At 44.0% G+C, this 17,192-nt stretch overlaps 2 protein-coding genes across 10 annotated transcripts in view; one reads left to right on the top strand and one right to left on the bottom strand.

The window, feature by feature from the left end:
- Positions 1–3,178, top strand: part of PPFIA4 (PPFI scaffold protein A4) — a 112,300-nt gene extending 109,122 nt beyond the window's left edge. For all 8 annotated transcript variants that reach the window (XM_060277202.2, XM_088674490.1, XM_060277209.2 and 5 more), the window contains one exon: positions 1,963–3,178. In XM_060277202.2, coding sequence (XP_060133185.1) covers positions 1,963–2,012 — 50 coding nt within the window. In that variant the 3' untranslated portion in view covers positions 2,013–3,178. The remainder of the gene's footprint in view (positions 1–1,962) is intronic.
- A 1,429-nt stretch (positions 3,179–4,607) lies between these two features.
- Positions 4,608–10,379, bottom strand: MYOG (myogenin). Of its 2 annotated transcripts, XM_088674488.1 has the most exons (4): positions 9,825–10,338; positions 9,263–9,346; positions 6,733–6,814; positions 4,624–5,527 (listed from the first exon to the last, which is right to left on the bottom strand). In XM_088674488.1, the coding sequence occupies exons 1-4, from the start codon at positions 10,302–10,304 to the stop codon at positions 5,406–5,408; spliced, it is 768 nt and encodes a 255-aa protein (XP_088530614.1). In that variant the 5' UTR covers positions 10,305–10,338; the 3' UTR covers positions 4,624–5,405. The 2 variants fall into 2 exon arrangements, with proteins under 2 accessions (XP_034978907.1, XP_088530614.1); XM_035123016.3 differs by lacking the exon at positions 9,263–9,346 and having other exon boundaries at positions 4,608–5,527; positions 9,825–10,379.
- Positions 10,380–17,192: the final 6,813 nt, after the last annotated feature.

Genomic DNA, 17,192 nt, shown 5'->3' with positions numbered 1-17,192 from the left:
TTCAGTGGCCTCTCTTTGTAGGGCAATAAGGCACAGGCACATTTTCCTTCAGAGATATTGCAATCCAACATTTAAATAATAGAAAGCAAAGACAAGTGGACAAAGCCATGGAGCCCATAAAATAAGCCAACATCCATGAAGAAAGAGAGGAGAGACACCAACAAGCTTAAATCTAGCTTGATTTCAGATTAAACCTCTGAATCACCAAAACAACTTATAGCAATTTTATCTAACTCCTTTCCCCATATATATATAGTGCATAGAGGGCTACTCTGTGTGTTATGAAGCTATTATTTTCTCTCAAAAGAAACCAGTTTCTGCCAGAAGAGCCAACCCCTTAGTTGATACCTATTTAAGGTCAATGCAGAGCTCAGTTCTGGAAGAGAATAATCGTCTAAAACATATTGACAAGCTGTTTTCCAGAGTTGGTTATCACCCAATTCTATATAGCACAGTGCAGGAAAGAACTTAATTGCAACAGTAGCTGTTCTTTTATTATACTTGATTAGTGCCGTCCACTCTTGGCTTAATTGTTGGCCACCCGGGTTCTGTACGAAGAAGAACTGTTGATATTCCTGATGGTAGAGGGTATAGCTTCTGAAAAAAAATATTGTGCACAGTTTCTAAAACTTTAATGGACTTCGCACATTACTTTTAGATGTGTTGGATTTAGCAGAGAATCATAAATTGTTGGGCTATGATCTGGAAAACCTGTCTGTAATTCTGTGCTCAACTCTGAAGCTCTCTGAATGACTTTGGGGAAGTCACTCTCCCTCAAGCTAATCTGCCTTACAGGTTTACTGTGAATTTAAAATGTCGTTCTGAGTTTCTTGGAAGAAAGGAAGGATAGGATTATAACATGAATATATAGTATAACTGATAGTACATGACAAAACATCTTGGATGTTGCCTAGCAGATGCACCTATCTACCTACCAGAGACGAGCAACCTGTGGCTCTGTCAGTATTATTAAACCCAAATTGCCATCAGCCCCAGCCAACATGGCAAGTGGTCAGGGATAATGAAAGTTGTAATCCAACACTATTTGCAGAGCCACAAGTTGCCTACATATGAATTTTAGGTCAATATATTCAGCCCGACTATCAAGCTGTTATTCCAACAGAAACTTCATTTTGATGAAACTGCTTCCCTTTTATAAAGCTGTTCTCCAAGACTTGTTTAATAGTTATGGTGTTTGTAGGCAGGACCCATTTACTGGCAGAGAAATTGAGCCATTCGGATACTTTCTCCTTCAGATTATAATAGAAGCTGTTTCCTGCCTAGTAGGAAACTTTCTAGTCTAGTTGCATGCTGTAAGCTCAATAACCAAGAAATTCCAGGGACTGAAGTGTCGGCAAAATCTTAATGGATCATACTAACAAAGAGGAGGAGGAAGGAGGAATGTGCTGAATAGGGGCTGGAGAGGCATCTATAGAAATGAAGGGGACAGCTGTTGGATAAAGATAGCAAAGTTTATCCCTTTCTCCCCAAGGCAACATCAGCACTGACGCTTCCAGTGACAAGAACAGACTTGGCTATGTTCATTGTGGGTCTCACAGTCAAAATCCATGGATCAGCCATGACTGTGCTTGTGTCTAGCTTCTGCTATTTCTATGCTGATCAGTGTGGACTCTAAATCTGCGCTAAAGGCTGGTGAACAGCAGTTTGCCAGCATCAGGATTCTTGAGCATGGCAGCTTCAGTGGGATCTCCTAGCCTGCCAAAGGTGGGGGTGTGAAAACTGCGGATTCTCTCAACCTTTCTCTGACCCTCTTAGGTGCTCCATGCAAACAGGTGCTTGGAGCATTGGGCCTTGTTTCTTCTGTTGGGGCTTGGTTGAATGCCAAATCTTTCACCAGGGCCCTAGTGAATAGTTGTAGGAGGAGCACAGGCACAGAGCAGATTTGCCACAGCATCGTACCCTTCATGTTTAATGTAGACTTTGTACCCTTTTGTTTTGCAGCACATTCCCACTACTTGTATGGTTATACACTGGCTGCTTTCCGAGATTAGGCCAGAGACCAGACTGTGCCTGCTCCTTGGCTCCAAAGAACAGAAGCTACAGGCCAACCATTTCAGGCCATATGGCCAAAAGAAGATTCTTCCTCCTGCTTGTACACAACCCCTGATCTCCTGTTTGGTGTCCTTAAACCCCAATTATATCTGTGGCTTCCCATTTATCTCCCCCGTTCCCTTGGCTTTAGAAATGCTCTCACTGAGAAAGAGAACAGACATCTATCCCCCCACTGTGTGTGATGCAGTGATCTTGATGTAGGTCTGGTAAGACATGGAAACACCTTAATGCTGGTCTGCAGAAGTCCCTGCACCGTTATCTGCCTGCGTTTCATTTTGCCAATATGCCTGAGAGCAGCAGTAGCTGCTTGTTCCCACCGTACAGCTCGGACCCAATAAGACAATCGCTAAGGAGACAAAGGCAATGATGAGACTATGGGAGACTCCAACTCTGAACTCTCCCACAAGTGCAGCAGAAGGCTTTTCTGCTGGAACTGCCCACCATGCCACAGGCAACAAGGAACATCTGCCAATGGGCAGTATTGTTCCTCTGATATGATAGGGCCAGGGCTGAAAGCAGGGCATGGAGGTGCTTGGTGGGAAGGAGATAGTAGCTACCAAACAAGTTTGTATGTCTTCCAGGTCCCTTTGTCATGTATGAAATGAAATCTGAAGCTGGGAGTACAAGTGATGTCCTCAGATCTCTGTTGGGTACACAGTAAATGCTCTTATCTTTCCCTTGTAGACAAACAGAAAATCTCCCCTTTCTTCTCTTTGCATTTACAGATAGCCTGTGATCCAAAAAGGTTCCTAGCTGTTTCTTCCTTCTAGGGTAGGATCCGTTTGTCTCCTCATGCTGCCTTTTGCCTAGTGTGGCCCTCTTATTACTGACGTGGTATTTCTTGGTGGCTGGAATGCCCTATACTCATACCGTGCTGTTTGGAAGTGCAATATCCAAGAGACTGTACAGTTGCAATGTCTTTTTGGTGTACAACTTGCCTAATACAGTATTAAATATTTTTTTAATTTAAAGAGTAAGTGATCCCTTTATATCAACAACCTCTTTCTTTTGTCATATTATTGGTACTGCATGGATTCCAAACCCTGCAAAAAAAAAAGTCAGGAATGGGTGTATGTGTGTTCCAATAAATCTGATTTTAAAGCAAGGCTCGGTGGATTCATAATTCTCTTCTGCATTAATACAGATTCTCTGGGCATGATGTTTGTGGTAACTGGTGGCATGTGAGCCGTATCTGGCCTGATGATGATGCTTAATTGGCCCACTAGTTGACTGTACCCTTCCTATGGCTTGATGGAGCATTTTAGCACCATCTTACATCCTTATGGCTGGGTGGGATGAGAAGTAAGGAAAAGCCCATAGCCACCCACATTTTCAATGTAGTCTCCTTACTTGAATAAGGCATGCCAGTCAGAAGCTTTTAGACCCAGTCATCTTGGAGTCCCTTGGCAGGCCCAGGGAGTGATGATGTAATGATGCTATTCTTTTGACACCTGCATCAGGGGTGTTTCAAGGGCCTGTGTGCACAGACCATTTTGGGGCCTTGGGTGCACAGATTCTTTTTTTTTCTTTCACAAGGTGCACACCCTTTGTGCTAATCTTACATAGATCTCGTAACAGTACACATAACAGACATGGGCAGTTGATTCCTAGACATCCAATAGCTGAAGCCATTTAAATACAGGGATACACTCAAAAGATGATTTACTTGAGGAATGTGTATGAGTTACAGGGCTCCCATCCACATCTGATTGGCTACTGTGGAAAAGAGAATGCTGCACTAGGGGGGGGGGCGCTTTGATCTGATGCAGTATAGTTCTTAATTTTATAATTCATGCAGAGAAACAAATGACAGGCTTATTTGAGGGTGGACAATTTTGCTGGGGTTTTTTTTTTTACACTGGGATTGATGGATCTAATCATATCCAGTACAGAGATATGAGATAATTATCAGTTACAACACAAGTTGAATGGCAAAGTATCAAGAAATGACATCGGATCACAGGGGGAGATTCTTTTTTTGGTAGAAGAATGCACAGAGCCACCCCCAAATCCAATCACTACTTTCTCGCATTGAACCAGGATATGCTTGAGCATTTATGCTCTTGCAGGAGGTGACATTGGAAATTGTGGCTGGACTTTCCTCCTTTTGCAGGGACCAGCTTTTATGTCCCTGGAAGTTCTTGAGAGTTCCATTTTATGAATGTAGAGGAACAACAAAATTCAGAATGGTTGCTGGAAAAAGGGGAATTTCCATGGACACACTATATTCTCCTTCTGCTGTCTGTTCAGGTAAAGTAAACCTTGAGCAGTTTGTCACGGGCTCCATGACAGTAGCTAATACTTGATGTTAGCTGGGTGTCTGACACTTGGGATATATCTGTACTGCCCCTTTGGTGTGACACAGCATATTTTGCTTTGTTCTGATGGAATAAATGAGGGCAGGCATCAACTATAGTAAGAAGGGGGGGAAGACCACAAAGTTATATTGAAGATGATATATTGCCCAATACATTTCAGTTACTTTGATTCAAGACTTCCATAGGAAACCAAAACTCTTCCACACAATCTCAGAAGAAATTCCAAAAAAATCCTTTATTTTTTTAAAAAAGAAATCCCACAATAAATTAGCAAAAATACAAAAAAAGGTAACTTCACACAGTAGAAAAGACTTCAGAGGCAGCATTTTATACGGCTTCTGGGCCTGGAAATTGCAGACTGCCAAAAGAAGTTGGTCAGACAGTATTTTTAAAGTAAAATTAAAAAATACACACTTGCACACACCCACATTTCTTTAGAAAAAAAGACCATTGGCCCCCAAAAGAAACAAAACTTCTACAAAAACGGAAGAAAGAACAAAGGCCACACTGGAATACTTCCTTTACAGGCCACAGGAGTGTAATTTCTCTCACCCTTAGTGTTCCCAGTAATATATCAGAACGCTTTGATCAGTCAACTCCAGCCCAATTTCCAGAGGAAATGAGATCCATAAGCTTATCAGTAAAGTCATGATATCCTACCTTTCTGGAAAGCAGGCAGACATTATGAAAATTACTAGGCCCCTCTCTCATTAGCTTGCCTCTGGGGGAACGCAGAAGAAAAAAAGAACCACTTTTCAGTATATGGAATTGAACAAGTGGCTTCAGTGGTTAAAGTCTATGACTTTGGCATGGGGAAAAAATATCCAGTGTTAGTTGGGAAGGAGAACTTTCCCCCCCTTTGGAACATCATCCAGTGTTAGTGAGGAGAGGAGAGAAACTTCTCCTAATTGCAAAGTCCTAGTATCATGTTTCTTCTACCCTACAATCTGCTGGTGATTTTGGTTGTTTTTTTTAAATAAAAAAAGACTGAGATGGACACCACTGTCTGGATCCTCAGTTCTGAGCCCTCTCCTCTTGGAACGCAACGGCCACATCCTCCACAGCAATACTGTCCACAATCGAAGACAGCGAGTGAAGATTGTGGTCTTCGGAAGAATCATCACTCAGCAAATGATCTGCGGAGAACAAGAGAGTGACCTTAAGCAGGTGGCTTTCTCTGAGAATTTGGTTGCTGCTGGACAAGGGTAGAGGGAATCTTAGGTGGGGGGGAAATAAAGGCTCAGACTATTTGTAGAATGTAGCTTAGTGCTGTGTATGCCTCTATCTGAAGGATGTGTTCTCTCCCCCCTACTCCCCCCTACAACCTTCATACTAAATTTAATGATACTCAATTGCAGGCTAAAGCACGCCAACGCCATTTTTTGTGCAACTCAGCATCCATTGCACCTAGCACCTGCAAGAAAGGATTCTGTTCCAGTTCATTTGAATTTCCACTGATTTCTAATTACTCTATTCATTTGTACAATGGCAGGAATTTAAGAAGCAGTGTGTTGAATTCATGGTGAATGGAGACATGTGAACACTATTGAAAATATAAACTTCAATTAATAAGGACACGGTTATTTAAAAATTGCATTTTAAGTTAAAATGTTTTTAATTTTAATAGAAGGTGCGGAAGAGCCTCTGCCCCTGGTGACATTCCACTGCATGGTTACAAAAATAAATCCTGGGACTTTTGGTTTGGGCTATTGCTTTGGTTTTTTTTATTTCCTGTTGCACTTTAGTAATGCCCTACAAATATACGGATACTTTTGCCTAGCTTTTTATCCCATCAAACTGTTGGCAGACACCTTTGAAAGTTCGTCAAAATGATATGGGATATTTTAATATGGAACAGACAGGTTCCAAAAAAAATAATATGTGCTCTATCAGGGGACAAATGGAGAGAAGCCCATCAGCTTGTCTCTCCCTAATCAAATGGTCTCTCAATTCTGATTTTTAAAATCAATGTGTGTTGACAAGCTGATTCAGTTCAGAGGGAGAAAGAGACATCTTGATAGACCAATGGATTTTTACATTGGATGTCAACTGCTTATGGAAATACAATTATGGATAGAGGTTTGGGGGGGGGGACACAAATTGGTTTAATGATCAACCAACATTTTGGGATGCCTGTGCTTAGAAACCCAGAAGCTTCATCAGTGTGGGTGGCTTCCCTGCCTCTAGGACTTTGGAAACAGGCATCAGAAACATGCCTAGAGAGATGGAGGAGAGAGAGCAGAAAAGCCTGGAAGGAGCTCTTGAGAGTGATGGTCCTGGGCTGATGACAGGGCAGAACCTCCAAAGAGGAATTGGTCATTAGACAATGCTTCCTGCTTACCTCCAGGATGAGTGCTAAAGTCTAGCTGGGTGCTCCATTCAGGGCTGCATGAGGTGCTGCTGGATCCATGGTCACTAGTCACCTGAAATCGGAAGATGGAGGCTGTTAGGATTGGTTACATTTAAGGATATCCATTAGGAATGTGCCCTTGCATTTGTTCCTTCACTAACTCAAAAGTTATTTTTGTCCCTTTAGCATCCTGTATGGAATTTATTTCTTATTTTGCCAGGAATGGTCTGATTGAAAATACTGACAAAGTCAGTGAAATGGCATTGTATACAGGATCCCACTGGAATTTAGATTGGGGTGTGTGCATGAGCTTATTGTGTGTGTGTGTGTGTGTGTGTGTGTGAGAGAGAGAGAGAGAGAGAGAGAGAGAGATGATGATGATGATGATGATGATGATGATGATGATGATGGTGATTTAGTTTATATCATGTGGTACTGATATTCCCACTGTTCTTTTTGCTTTGTGTGTGCATAATTAAAGAAGTGCCATAAATGTGTGTTGGGGGGGGGGGAGCCCTGTAAGCTGAATTCCGAGCCAATAGTACAATAACCTATCCTCACTAAATGGCAATGTGTGTACAGCCATGCTGTGTGCATGTGGGTCGGGGGGGGGCAGGTGGGTAGCATGCAGCTGTTCATTACTCTCTCTGACTTTCTGAAAAAAATCAGTCTGGATAAGCATTCCAGAGCCGGCTTTGTGCTATATGGGAGTATGCAGCCTACAAAAAGTAAAGACTCCTGAAATGATAATGTCGCTGGAAAAAAAGATGGGGTAACCATGCTGCTCTTTGACCTTAAAAATAAAGGAAACTACTGCTCGTGGATGAGTGTTTAATTTACTCCAACAGAGCCAGAGGGCAAGTTTTGCAAAGTGAGGCAGATATGAAAGGGGGAGTTCTGTTGATTTTCACAAAATATCCCACACAACAATCAAGTCATGCCTGGCCACCACATTCTTTGTGTGGCAGTAAGAAGGATATGTTTGCATGTGTGGAAAATTTTCCAGGTATGAAGCATAAGGAATCCTTCAGGGCCAGTAAACAGAAGTGCAGCTATCCTCTGTGCAACTAATTAACAGCTGGGAATTTCCTGGGTTAAAAAGTGACCATGCAAAACACTAGATTTCTTATTCTTAAAGACCGGGAGGTGGACAATGTAGAGGAAATGGAGTTTCCTATTTAAAAAGGAAGACTTCACCCTGCTTCTTAAATAGAACTGTTAAATATTGCAAAATACCTCAACAATTCTCTAGTGCTGAAATTGATCAACAGACATCAAAACACTTGTTGCTGCTCAACACAATGGAAGGGGAAGATCAATATACCGGTAAGCTGCAACCAGCCCTGAAGTTTACAGTTTTGGTTTCAGACAGCAGCTAGTGTGAAACAGCTTTCAGAAGACAGCAAGAACAATTGCTTTCACACGTTTCTTTTCTCAACAGCTGTTTTCCTGACATTTGTATTGTTTTTTAAAATGCAGACACAGCAAAAATAAAAAAATGTAAACCATAAAGTGTCACAGCCTGGAAAGTACTGTGCAGCTCCAAACGAATAATAATATATAAACTCTTGCAAAGATCACATTTACAAATAAAGATGTAAAAATAAAAATATTCTCCGCCTGTGAATTCCATCATTATTGATGTTTACATGTCAATGTCAAGAAAACCATGAAACAAAATGTGTAGCAAGATCTAGATCCTGAAAAGGATGCCCTGAAAGGTGGAGCTAGGCATGTCCCTCTGCTACAGGGAAGCTTCAGAAGGGAAACTCAGTAATGTTTTAAAAGCATTTGTTCACCTTTTAATCACCTCTTCTGTCCCCTTTGGACTGTAGGTCCAGGTTTGTACCCAAATGCCCTTGTGCATCTTTAAATGGAGACCCAGCAATCCATCTGAACTCGACAGGTGTCCAGCTATCAAAGCTCCCCCCCCCCCACCATACTTTCTCATTGGCACATATGCTAGAATTCGCTTGTGAATTGTCATCTGTTGAATAAGTACGCTGGTCACTTTGGTTACAAGGGTTGTGCCAGTCATGGTTCTGCTCTTTATTCCCATCTTCTGTGTAGACAATAAAGGGTTGGTATCAAAAGGATCTAATGCACTTAAAAATATATATATATTGAAAAACACTTAATCAACCCAGCTTCGACTACCACAGTTCTATTGCAGCCTTTTAAATAGGTGAATGGTAATTAATTGTAAGTGGGATGTAGCAAGGTGGCCACAACTGCACTTTTGGAGAAACGGAATGAAGAAATATAATATATTCCTGCAGGTTATCCACTAGCTCTGCATGCTGAGAACATGAATGCTATAACTCAACCAATGTTATATGGCAACATTATGCTAAAATAACTTTCCCCCACTGTGATAAATTCACTTGGAAGGGGGGGGGAATCCTTCAGTCCATGCTGACTTTTCTGCATCAATTCTCAGGCTGGCTTTACAGTTGCCTTAGGCTGCATAAATGGCGAGAACCAGTGCAATTTTTCTAGGAAAAAAGGTTCCAGAACTCACCATGTACCCCTCTTTTGTTCTCTTTATAATGGCAATAGTGCCCACCTGAGAGGTGCTGGAACTGAATTCCGGTGAAAAAAAGCCCTGGTGAAAACACGTAAGGAAACATGATGCATGCTATTCCCTGCGAAGATACAGCTAACACAAAATATATGTATTCTATGCAAGATAGGTATGGTGTAGGAGCCAAAAACTGAAACTAGAAAAGCTGGCTGGCACTTCACTGCCAACTTAGAAATTAGGAGGAACATCTTGTTGGGTGCTATTGTGGAAGGGCCATAGTTCAGTTCTGCTTTGCATGCAGAAGGTCCCCAGGTTTTCTAGGTAGGGATGGAGATGCCCCCTGCATGAAATGCTGACTGTCAGTGTAGACAATACTGAGCTAAATGGATAATTTATCTGACTTTGTATAATTCCTATATTCCTATGTCTATGGGCCGAATTAGTCATTTAGTAAGAGCGACCAGTAGAGTAGTCATTTGGCTCCTACAGTCGGACGGTGGTGTGGGTGCTCTTACGCTTGATGGCGACAGCTCACTCGTACCCTTCCCCTGGCACTTACCACCGCTTGGGTGCTGGAGTTGCAGTAGCGCAGTTCTCGCTGGTCCCTCTCCTGCTGATTGAGAGTACTGAGCAGAGCTTGCAAGCGCTCAATGTACTGGATGGCACTGCGCAAGATCTCCACCTTGGGAAGCCGCTGGTTGGGGTTCAATAAAGTGCTCCTCTTCAGAGCTTCAAAGGCCTCATTGACTTTCTTCAGCCGGCGCTTCTCCCTCAGGGTGGCAGCCCGGCGCCTGTCAATGGAGACGCTTTTCCTCTTGCACACTTTGCACGCCCAGGGCAGACACTGGCCGGGACTGTGGTCTGGCAGGGATGAGGCCTTCTCCTCTAAGCCAGCCCTGCTTTCGGGGCACAGGGTCATGGCTGTTCGGTCTTGGTAGGCCGTCTGCTCGTAGCCATGCAAGCGAGGGCTCAGGTAGTTTTCCCCGTCGTAAAACCTCTGGTCTGCGAAAAAATAAGGGTTGGTCTCAAGGAGTTCCATAGCGAGCGTCTGGCAAGGCAGAGCCTGCGTCTGGGAGTGAAACACTGGCTCCTCGCACCAACTGCTTGGTGGCATTTAAACCCCGTGCGGGCATTAAATCATGGAGATAAATATAGCAAACCTCCAGGAAACCTGAGCTTGCCCTAAGCTGCTGCTTCGCATCAAAACTTGTCCATCTGATTTCATGTACTCTCCCTGTGGGGATTAGTCTGTTGGTTGGGGTAGTGCTGTGTGGCTGAAGGGGGTGGGGGTGGGGAGAGCTGGCATGTGCTCCAGAGAAGCCCAGCCGCCTCTCAAACAACGGCCCCATTGGATTTATTTTCACTTGCTCTCCTACAATGATCTTGATGATCAGTCGGCTCCCTGAGCTGGCAGCTCTGCACAGCATTCCTGCCTCATCTGCTGCTTTCAATTACTGCTCCCTGCCAGTCCTAAGGCCTCTTGGCCCTCCTCAACAGCAGCAATGCAGGGACAGGCACAAAGGCAGCTCCAAAGCTTCTCCTGAGCTGAAGAGCCATTCGCCTGCCAAACACTTCTGCTTCTGCCTTGGCTCAGGTGGCATAATTAGCATTGCACCACCTGTTTATGGATAGAAACCATGTGTCCTTAACACAACGATGGGAGAGGCTGAAAGTCAACAGGTGAAGTCCCTTTCCAGACACTGCTGGAGAAGTTCCCCTTGTTGGTTTTCTGTCTCGCAGGTAACTGTGAGGGGCATGGAATTTCTGCCTATACAGATGGCGCACCCTAATCATGGCACCTGGGTCAAAGCTTGAGGTGCCTCTGTCCATTGAAAAAAGGTGATGAACAGCAACCCAAGACAAGAAGTCATTAACACCCTTTTCACTACCAGGGTTGGAATCCAGTCATGTGATCTCTGTGGGGCTGCCCATAGATGTGGCCCAGAAACGTCAGCTTCATTGAACAGATATATGGAAGAGGACCCTTCTCAGTAGTGGCCCCTAGATGACAGAATAGCCTCTGTGGGGAAGTATGTCTTAGTCAGTACCACCTCATGGTAGGCAGTGAAGATGTTTGCAGGAAAAGCAGTAATACCTCATTTTGGTAGTTTGTATTGGTGCTGCTGGGACCCAGGTGGTGCTGTGGGTTAAACCACTGAGTCTAGGGCTTGCTGATCAGAAGGTCAGCGGTTCGAATCCCTGTGACGGGGTGAGCTCCCATTCCTCGGTCCCAGCTCCTGCCTACCTAGCAGTTCGAAAGCACGTCGAAATACAAGTAGATAAATAGGAACCGCTACAGAGGGAAGGTAAATGGCAATTCTGTGTGCTGCTCTGGTTCGCCAGAAGCGGCTTTGTCATGCTGGCCACATGACCTGGAAGCTGTACGCCGGCTCCCTCGGCCAATAATGCGAGATGAGAGCGCAACCCCAGAGTCGGTCACGACTGGACCTAATGGTCAGGGGTCCCTTTACCTTTACCTTTTTATAACAACTTAGCCTACAAGGCAACAAGTTGCACAAAAACCACTCAGTGACCTTCACAGCCATGCAGGAATTTGAACCCAAGTCTCCCCCTCTTTCAAAAGCCCAGCATTCTAGCTGCTATACTACGATCCCAAGCAAGCTTTTATTTTTCAGTTGCTCCCCACATTATTCCATTGGCCACTTTCAAGGTCTGTGGCTGCAAGCCTAGGCATGCCTACTAGGAAGTCTGTCTCATTGAACTCTGTGGGACTTAACGTCTGAGTCAATATGCATAGGAGTGCACTGTCAGAGTGTCTCCTGTCCGCTCATACATCTGGGTACAGCCTTCCCTTAGGCCAAATACCAGCCAAGGGACTGGTCAATGGAAAGAATGTCAGCCAAAAATGTGATAATATTTTTCCCTTTCAACATCCCCCTACCAGTAGGGAGGGACTTTCTATTTTATTCACATTTCTCAGCCCACAAGCTCAATGGGGAGAGACTTTGGGCAGATGGCTCACATGTTTCAAGTTTGCCTCTTCACAGTTAGACATCAAACCAGCCTATGATTCATCTGATAAGTCTGGGCTCCTTTTGGAAGTTCATAGCTGAGCTGCCGAACAAGACCAGAATCTTAGGTTTAATTTTAAACAAAGCACAAACATCCTTGGTTTGAGAATGCGTTCCTCTCCCTCGCTTGAAATTTTGGCTGTATTCAACCATGGAATTTCAGCAAGTGCTGCCTATTCATGTCATCGCGCTGCAGGGTGACAATAGTGGCAATCTGTCAAAATTCTCTCTTCTATACAGATATGGGAGCTCTGGCCTTCCCTACAAGTCACCATCATCTTATGTGTGTATTTCACTGGACTTTGCTGTCCTCTCAGGGCCAGCCTGGATACTAAGGGAGAGTGAGGCAGATGCCTGGCATTGTAGGAGGAGTGGCAGCAGTCCCCCGTTCCATATTGTTCATAGGAACAAAGCAACATACCTTTTAACCAGGCTTCCTCAACTCGGCCCTCCAGATGTTTTTGGCCTACAACTCCCATGATCCCTAGCTAGCAGGACCAGTGGTCAGGGATGGTGGGAACTGTAGTCTCAAAACGTCTGGAGCGCCGAGTTTGACAAAACATGCTTTTAACCACCCATGGGTCCTTTACCTTTACCTTTTACCTACCAAGTCAAGACCATTGGTCCACCTAGCTCAGTATTGACCACACTGACTGGCAGCAACCCTCCAGGATTTCAGGCCAAGATATTTTCTGGCCCTACCTGGAGATGCTGGGGATTGAACCTGGGACCTTCAGTACGCAAAGCAGATGCCCCGCCACTGAGCTATGGTTCTTCCACTGAACACACACAGCCGCTCACCTCTACTGGAAGGCAGAGTTGCATATATCACCCACACAGAGCTTTGGACACTCTTAATCTAGCCTGCTGCCCTGAGGTAGGATGGGTAAAGCTGTCCCATTACTGGAGTTGAAGTAGATATGAGAGATGCATCTTGTCCTTTGCCTTTGGCAGCAAAGTGTCTTGGCTAGTCATCTCTTATTCTGCCACAATTCACAGACTGGGTTTGGACAGTCATCTGAACTAGTGGGGAGGAACCTCAGATCTGTGGGTCAAATTCAGCCCTCCAGGACTCTCTCTCTGGCTCTCAGGAGTCTTCCCAGGCCACATATTTCACTAGTTCTGTCCCACATCCTCCTAGAATACTTTTGCCCAGCTGAAATGTGTCCTTGAACTGTGACGGTGCCTCTTGCTTGCCTGGATTGAGGATGGAGATGTGCGTGCATAGAAATCTCTTACTTTGGCATGGCTGCAGTGTAAACCATACTATGCAAACCACCCTGACATTCAAGGCACCAGATTTACAGTGGTGTGAGTGGTTCCCCTACACTGGGCATCAAACCAAGGGGCTGCAAGATAATAAATACTACTACTACTACTACTACCACCACCACCACCATTTATACAGGTACCTACTGAGAAGATCCATAAAAAACAACTTTACCCAAAGGAATTATGAAAATAAAATATTTAGCCCCCTCCCCAATTTTGTCCTCATTCAGGGCACCATGTTACCAGACTCTGCCCCTGCTCTCTCTCATCTCCTTAGTGAGATTGTGCATCCCAGTCGGCTGAAGAACATAGAAGAATCACTAGGGTTTAGCTATGGAATGGGAGCAAACCTTTTGACTAGGGCCTTTGTAACCCAATCCTCAAACTGAAATCCTCTGTCTGCTGAAAAAGCAGCACTGTCTGATATTTCAAGACAGACTGTTTTACAAGGTATGCAAAAAGCACTGGAGGGACAATTTAATTTTTTAAAGCCAGCTCAAACATCACAGTCCGTGCAGGAAGAACGCTCAACTCAACGTTCTTAAGCAGTTCTGCTAAACTCAGTGGGACAACTTCACAGGTGTGAAATTTGTACCTTTGGTGCATTGTGATAAATCTGCTTAGAAAATTTAGTAACAAAGGTCAAACTTTGTGGTTCAGAATTGAATATGAAAATATTGGGTTGTATGACCAGCATATGTTAAATTGTGCATGAGGTCCAATGGAAGGTCATCTATAGGTTTCCTATTAAGACCCTGTTCTTTCTTGTTATTTAGGATCAGTATCTGCTACTATCTATAAAACCATATAAAATTGAGACGGACTGCAGTTCCAGTGCTTCAAGGGACGAGCCCTTTTAACTACTGTTTTTAAAAGGTTACAGTGTGGCTCAATCTGGCTAAACCTGCAAGGGATCAGGAGGCGAGGTATGTGAATTTCCTTAAGGACCCCTTCCCCGACCATTTATTCCCCAATCTGAGCACTGGTAGCTTTTGTCTAGAACCATGCACAGCATCTATAAATAAAGGACCCCCAAGAAGGGAGCGCAAGAGGGCCTTGAAGTTGCCCATCCACAGGCAGCACTTGGGCAGCAGGTGAAGCCAGCACACAGGTCCCCTAGCCACACTCTTCCCCACTGTGGCAAGATTTATTGTGTTTCTATTTAAATTAGGATATTTCTAAATTCGCCTCTATACATACGGCTCGACATATGCAAATCTGACCTCTTTTGGCAACGTGTCACCCCAGTAATGTTTTTGCACCTGCGCCTATTTTATTGTTTTAGCTCATTTTAAAAATATTGCTCTTGCTATTTAGTCATAAACCACTTTTTTTAGTGCTTTGGTGTGAGATGGCAGGGTATAAATATAGCTCGTATAAATAAATATGTATAAGCACAGAAGCCAGGGCTAGTTTGTAGCTCAGTCCTACACATGTTTCTTTGGAAACAAGCCCCATTGCATTGAATGGGTCTTACTGGCTTGTAGCCAACTAAGTTTTACTCAGAGTAGACCCATTGGTGGAGTGAAATTAATCATGTTCATTAATTTCAGTGAGGTGACTGTTCACACGGAGTAAGCCTTGCTAAAATCAGTGGAGATTGATTCTGGTAACTGTGTCCAATGGGATTTAATTCCCAATAATCCCTGGTAGGTCCTTAATTCAGTGACAGAGCATCTGCTTTGCCTGTAGAAGGTCCCAGATCAACCCCCAGCATCTCAAGGTAGGACTGGGAGAGAAACAGGTAAGAGAATCATAGATTTGTAGTGTTAGAAGGCATCGTGAGGGTCATCCAGTTCAACTCCCTGCAATGCAGGAACCTTTTTGCCCAAGGTGGGGCTCAAACCCACAACCCTGAGATTGAGCTGTTCTGAAACCCTGGAAAACTGCTGCCATTGGTTAGACTCTGTATAAGGCAGCTTCCTATGTTTCTATTAATTGCATCCCTACCCTTTCTCATTGCTTGATTGTTTTATATAACTTTTGTGAAATCTAAGTTTTGCATGTTTTGAGCTGGGCTGAAGGGTAGGATGACAGACAAAAATCCTATGTATGCCTATTAGAAGGAAGTTCAACTGAGTTCAATGGGACTTAATCCTAAATCAGTGTGTATAGGATGGCAGTCTCCGCATGGCATCTTGCCACTAGCCTTTCTGAATTTTTCAGGTAGTGCTTTCCTTTCTTGCTCATTGCCCCTTCCATTCATGGCTCTCGGCTGCATTAGCCTAGGCCACAAATCAGTCTTACCTATACCATCTTGAATCAGTCATGTAACATCACAGCTCCCTGGGGATATGGCTAATTGCAAATGATTTGTATTTGAGAAAAAAAATCTAAGTAGCTGATGCTGCCTGCACCTCGTTGCCAGTCCTGATCAGCATGTGCCTCCTGAGTTTCTTATCATTAAAGTCAGAACTTCTTAAAATGGATGCTAATCTTCCTGCAATGTTTCCTGCACTTGGGGTGACTAACACCTCACATTTTGCTTCTTATTCCACCATTGTTCTGTCATATTGGCCTTGTCCTGCACTCCGCAATGACAGCATTCCTCCCTTTATAAATAAGCAAACCAGATTTTGTACACATTCACCATTCTCTCATTTCAACAAATACTCTTTCTGACCTTGCACAACTGGCAACTTTGCAGTCCACGAATGGTGCCTACCTCCCTCTCTCAATGAGAAGCAGGGATAGCTTTCAAATTTTACAGAGCATTCTTCTTTCTCACCACACTTTGGAACTCCCTGCCTATTGATATGTGGCAGGTGCCTTCGTGGTACTCTTTTCGGCACCTGATAAAAACATTCTTGTTTAGTCGATTGCTATTTTAACATTTCAAAAGTTTTTAATTGTTAATTTTACTTTGTGATAACCTTATTGCGTCAAGTTTTTTTTACAATCAAGCAATGTATAAATTTTCTGAAAATGTATTATTGTCATTATCATCAATCATCATCATCATCATCATCAATAATAATAATAGTAATAGGTAAAAAGGTAAAAGTAAAGGGCCCCTGGATGGTTAAGTCCAGTCAAAGGTGACTGAGGTGTGGCGCTCATCTCACTTCAGGCTGAGGCGGGCAGAGTTTGTCCACAGACAGCTTTCCAGGTCATGTGGCCAGCATGACTAAACAGCTTCTGGCACAACAGGACACTGTGACGGAAGCCAGAGCGCATGAAAATGCCATTTACCCTCCCGCTGGAGTGGTACCTATTTATCTACCTGCACTGGTGTGCTTTCGAAATGCTAGGTTGGCAGGAGCTGGGACAGAGCAACAGGAGCTCACCCCGTTGCAGGGATTCGAACCGCTGACCTTCTGATCAGCAAGCCCAAGAGGCTCAGTAGTTTAGACCACAGCGCCACCAATAATCACTTGTTCTTTGAGGACAATGTGACCGAGACAATTTAAGCAAAGCAGTCACATGATCCCATAGATCAGCACTCATAACTGCCTTCCCCTGTGCACATGGCAACACACATACCTGCCAATGCTTGTGCAGACCTGTACAAGGAAACTGCCTTATATGTAGCAGCCTCCTTCATTTGTCCACTTGGCAGGGCTGTCCAGCCCTCAACTTGTCTGGAAGTGATCGCAGCCCGGGGACTAGCAAAGCTTCCTGAC

Source organism: Zootoca vivipara, chromosome 7 (assembly GCF_965207765.1).
Source record: "Zootoca vivipara chromosome 7, rZooViv2.hap1.1, whole genome shotgun sequence".
Lineage (NCBI taxonomy): Eukaryota > Metazoa > Chordata > Lepidosauria > Squamata > Lacertidae > Zootoca > Zootoca vivipara.
This window is presented reverse-complemented; position numbering and strand designations above follow the sequence as displayed.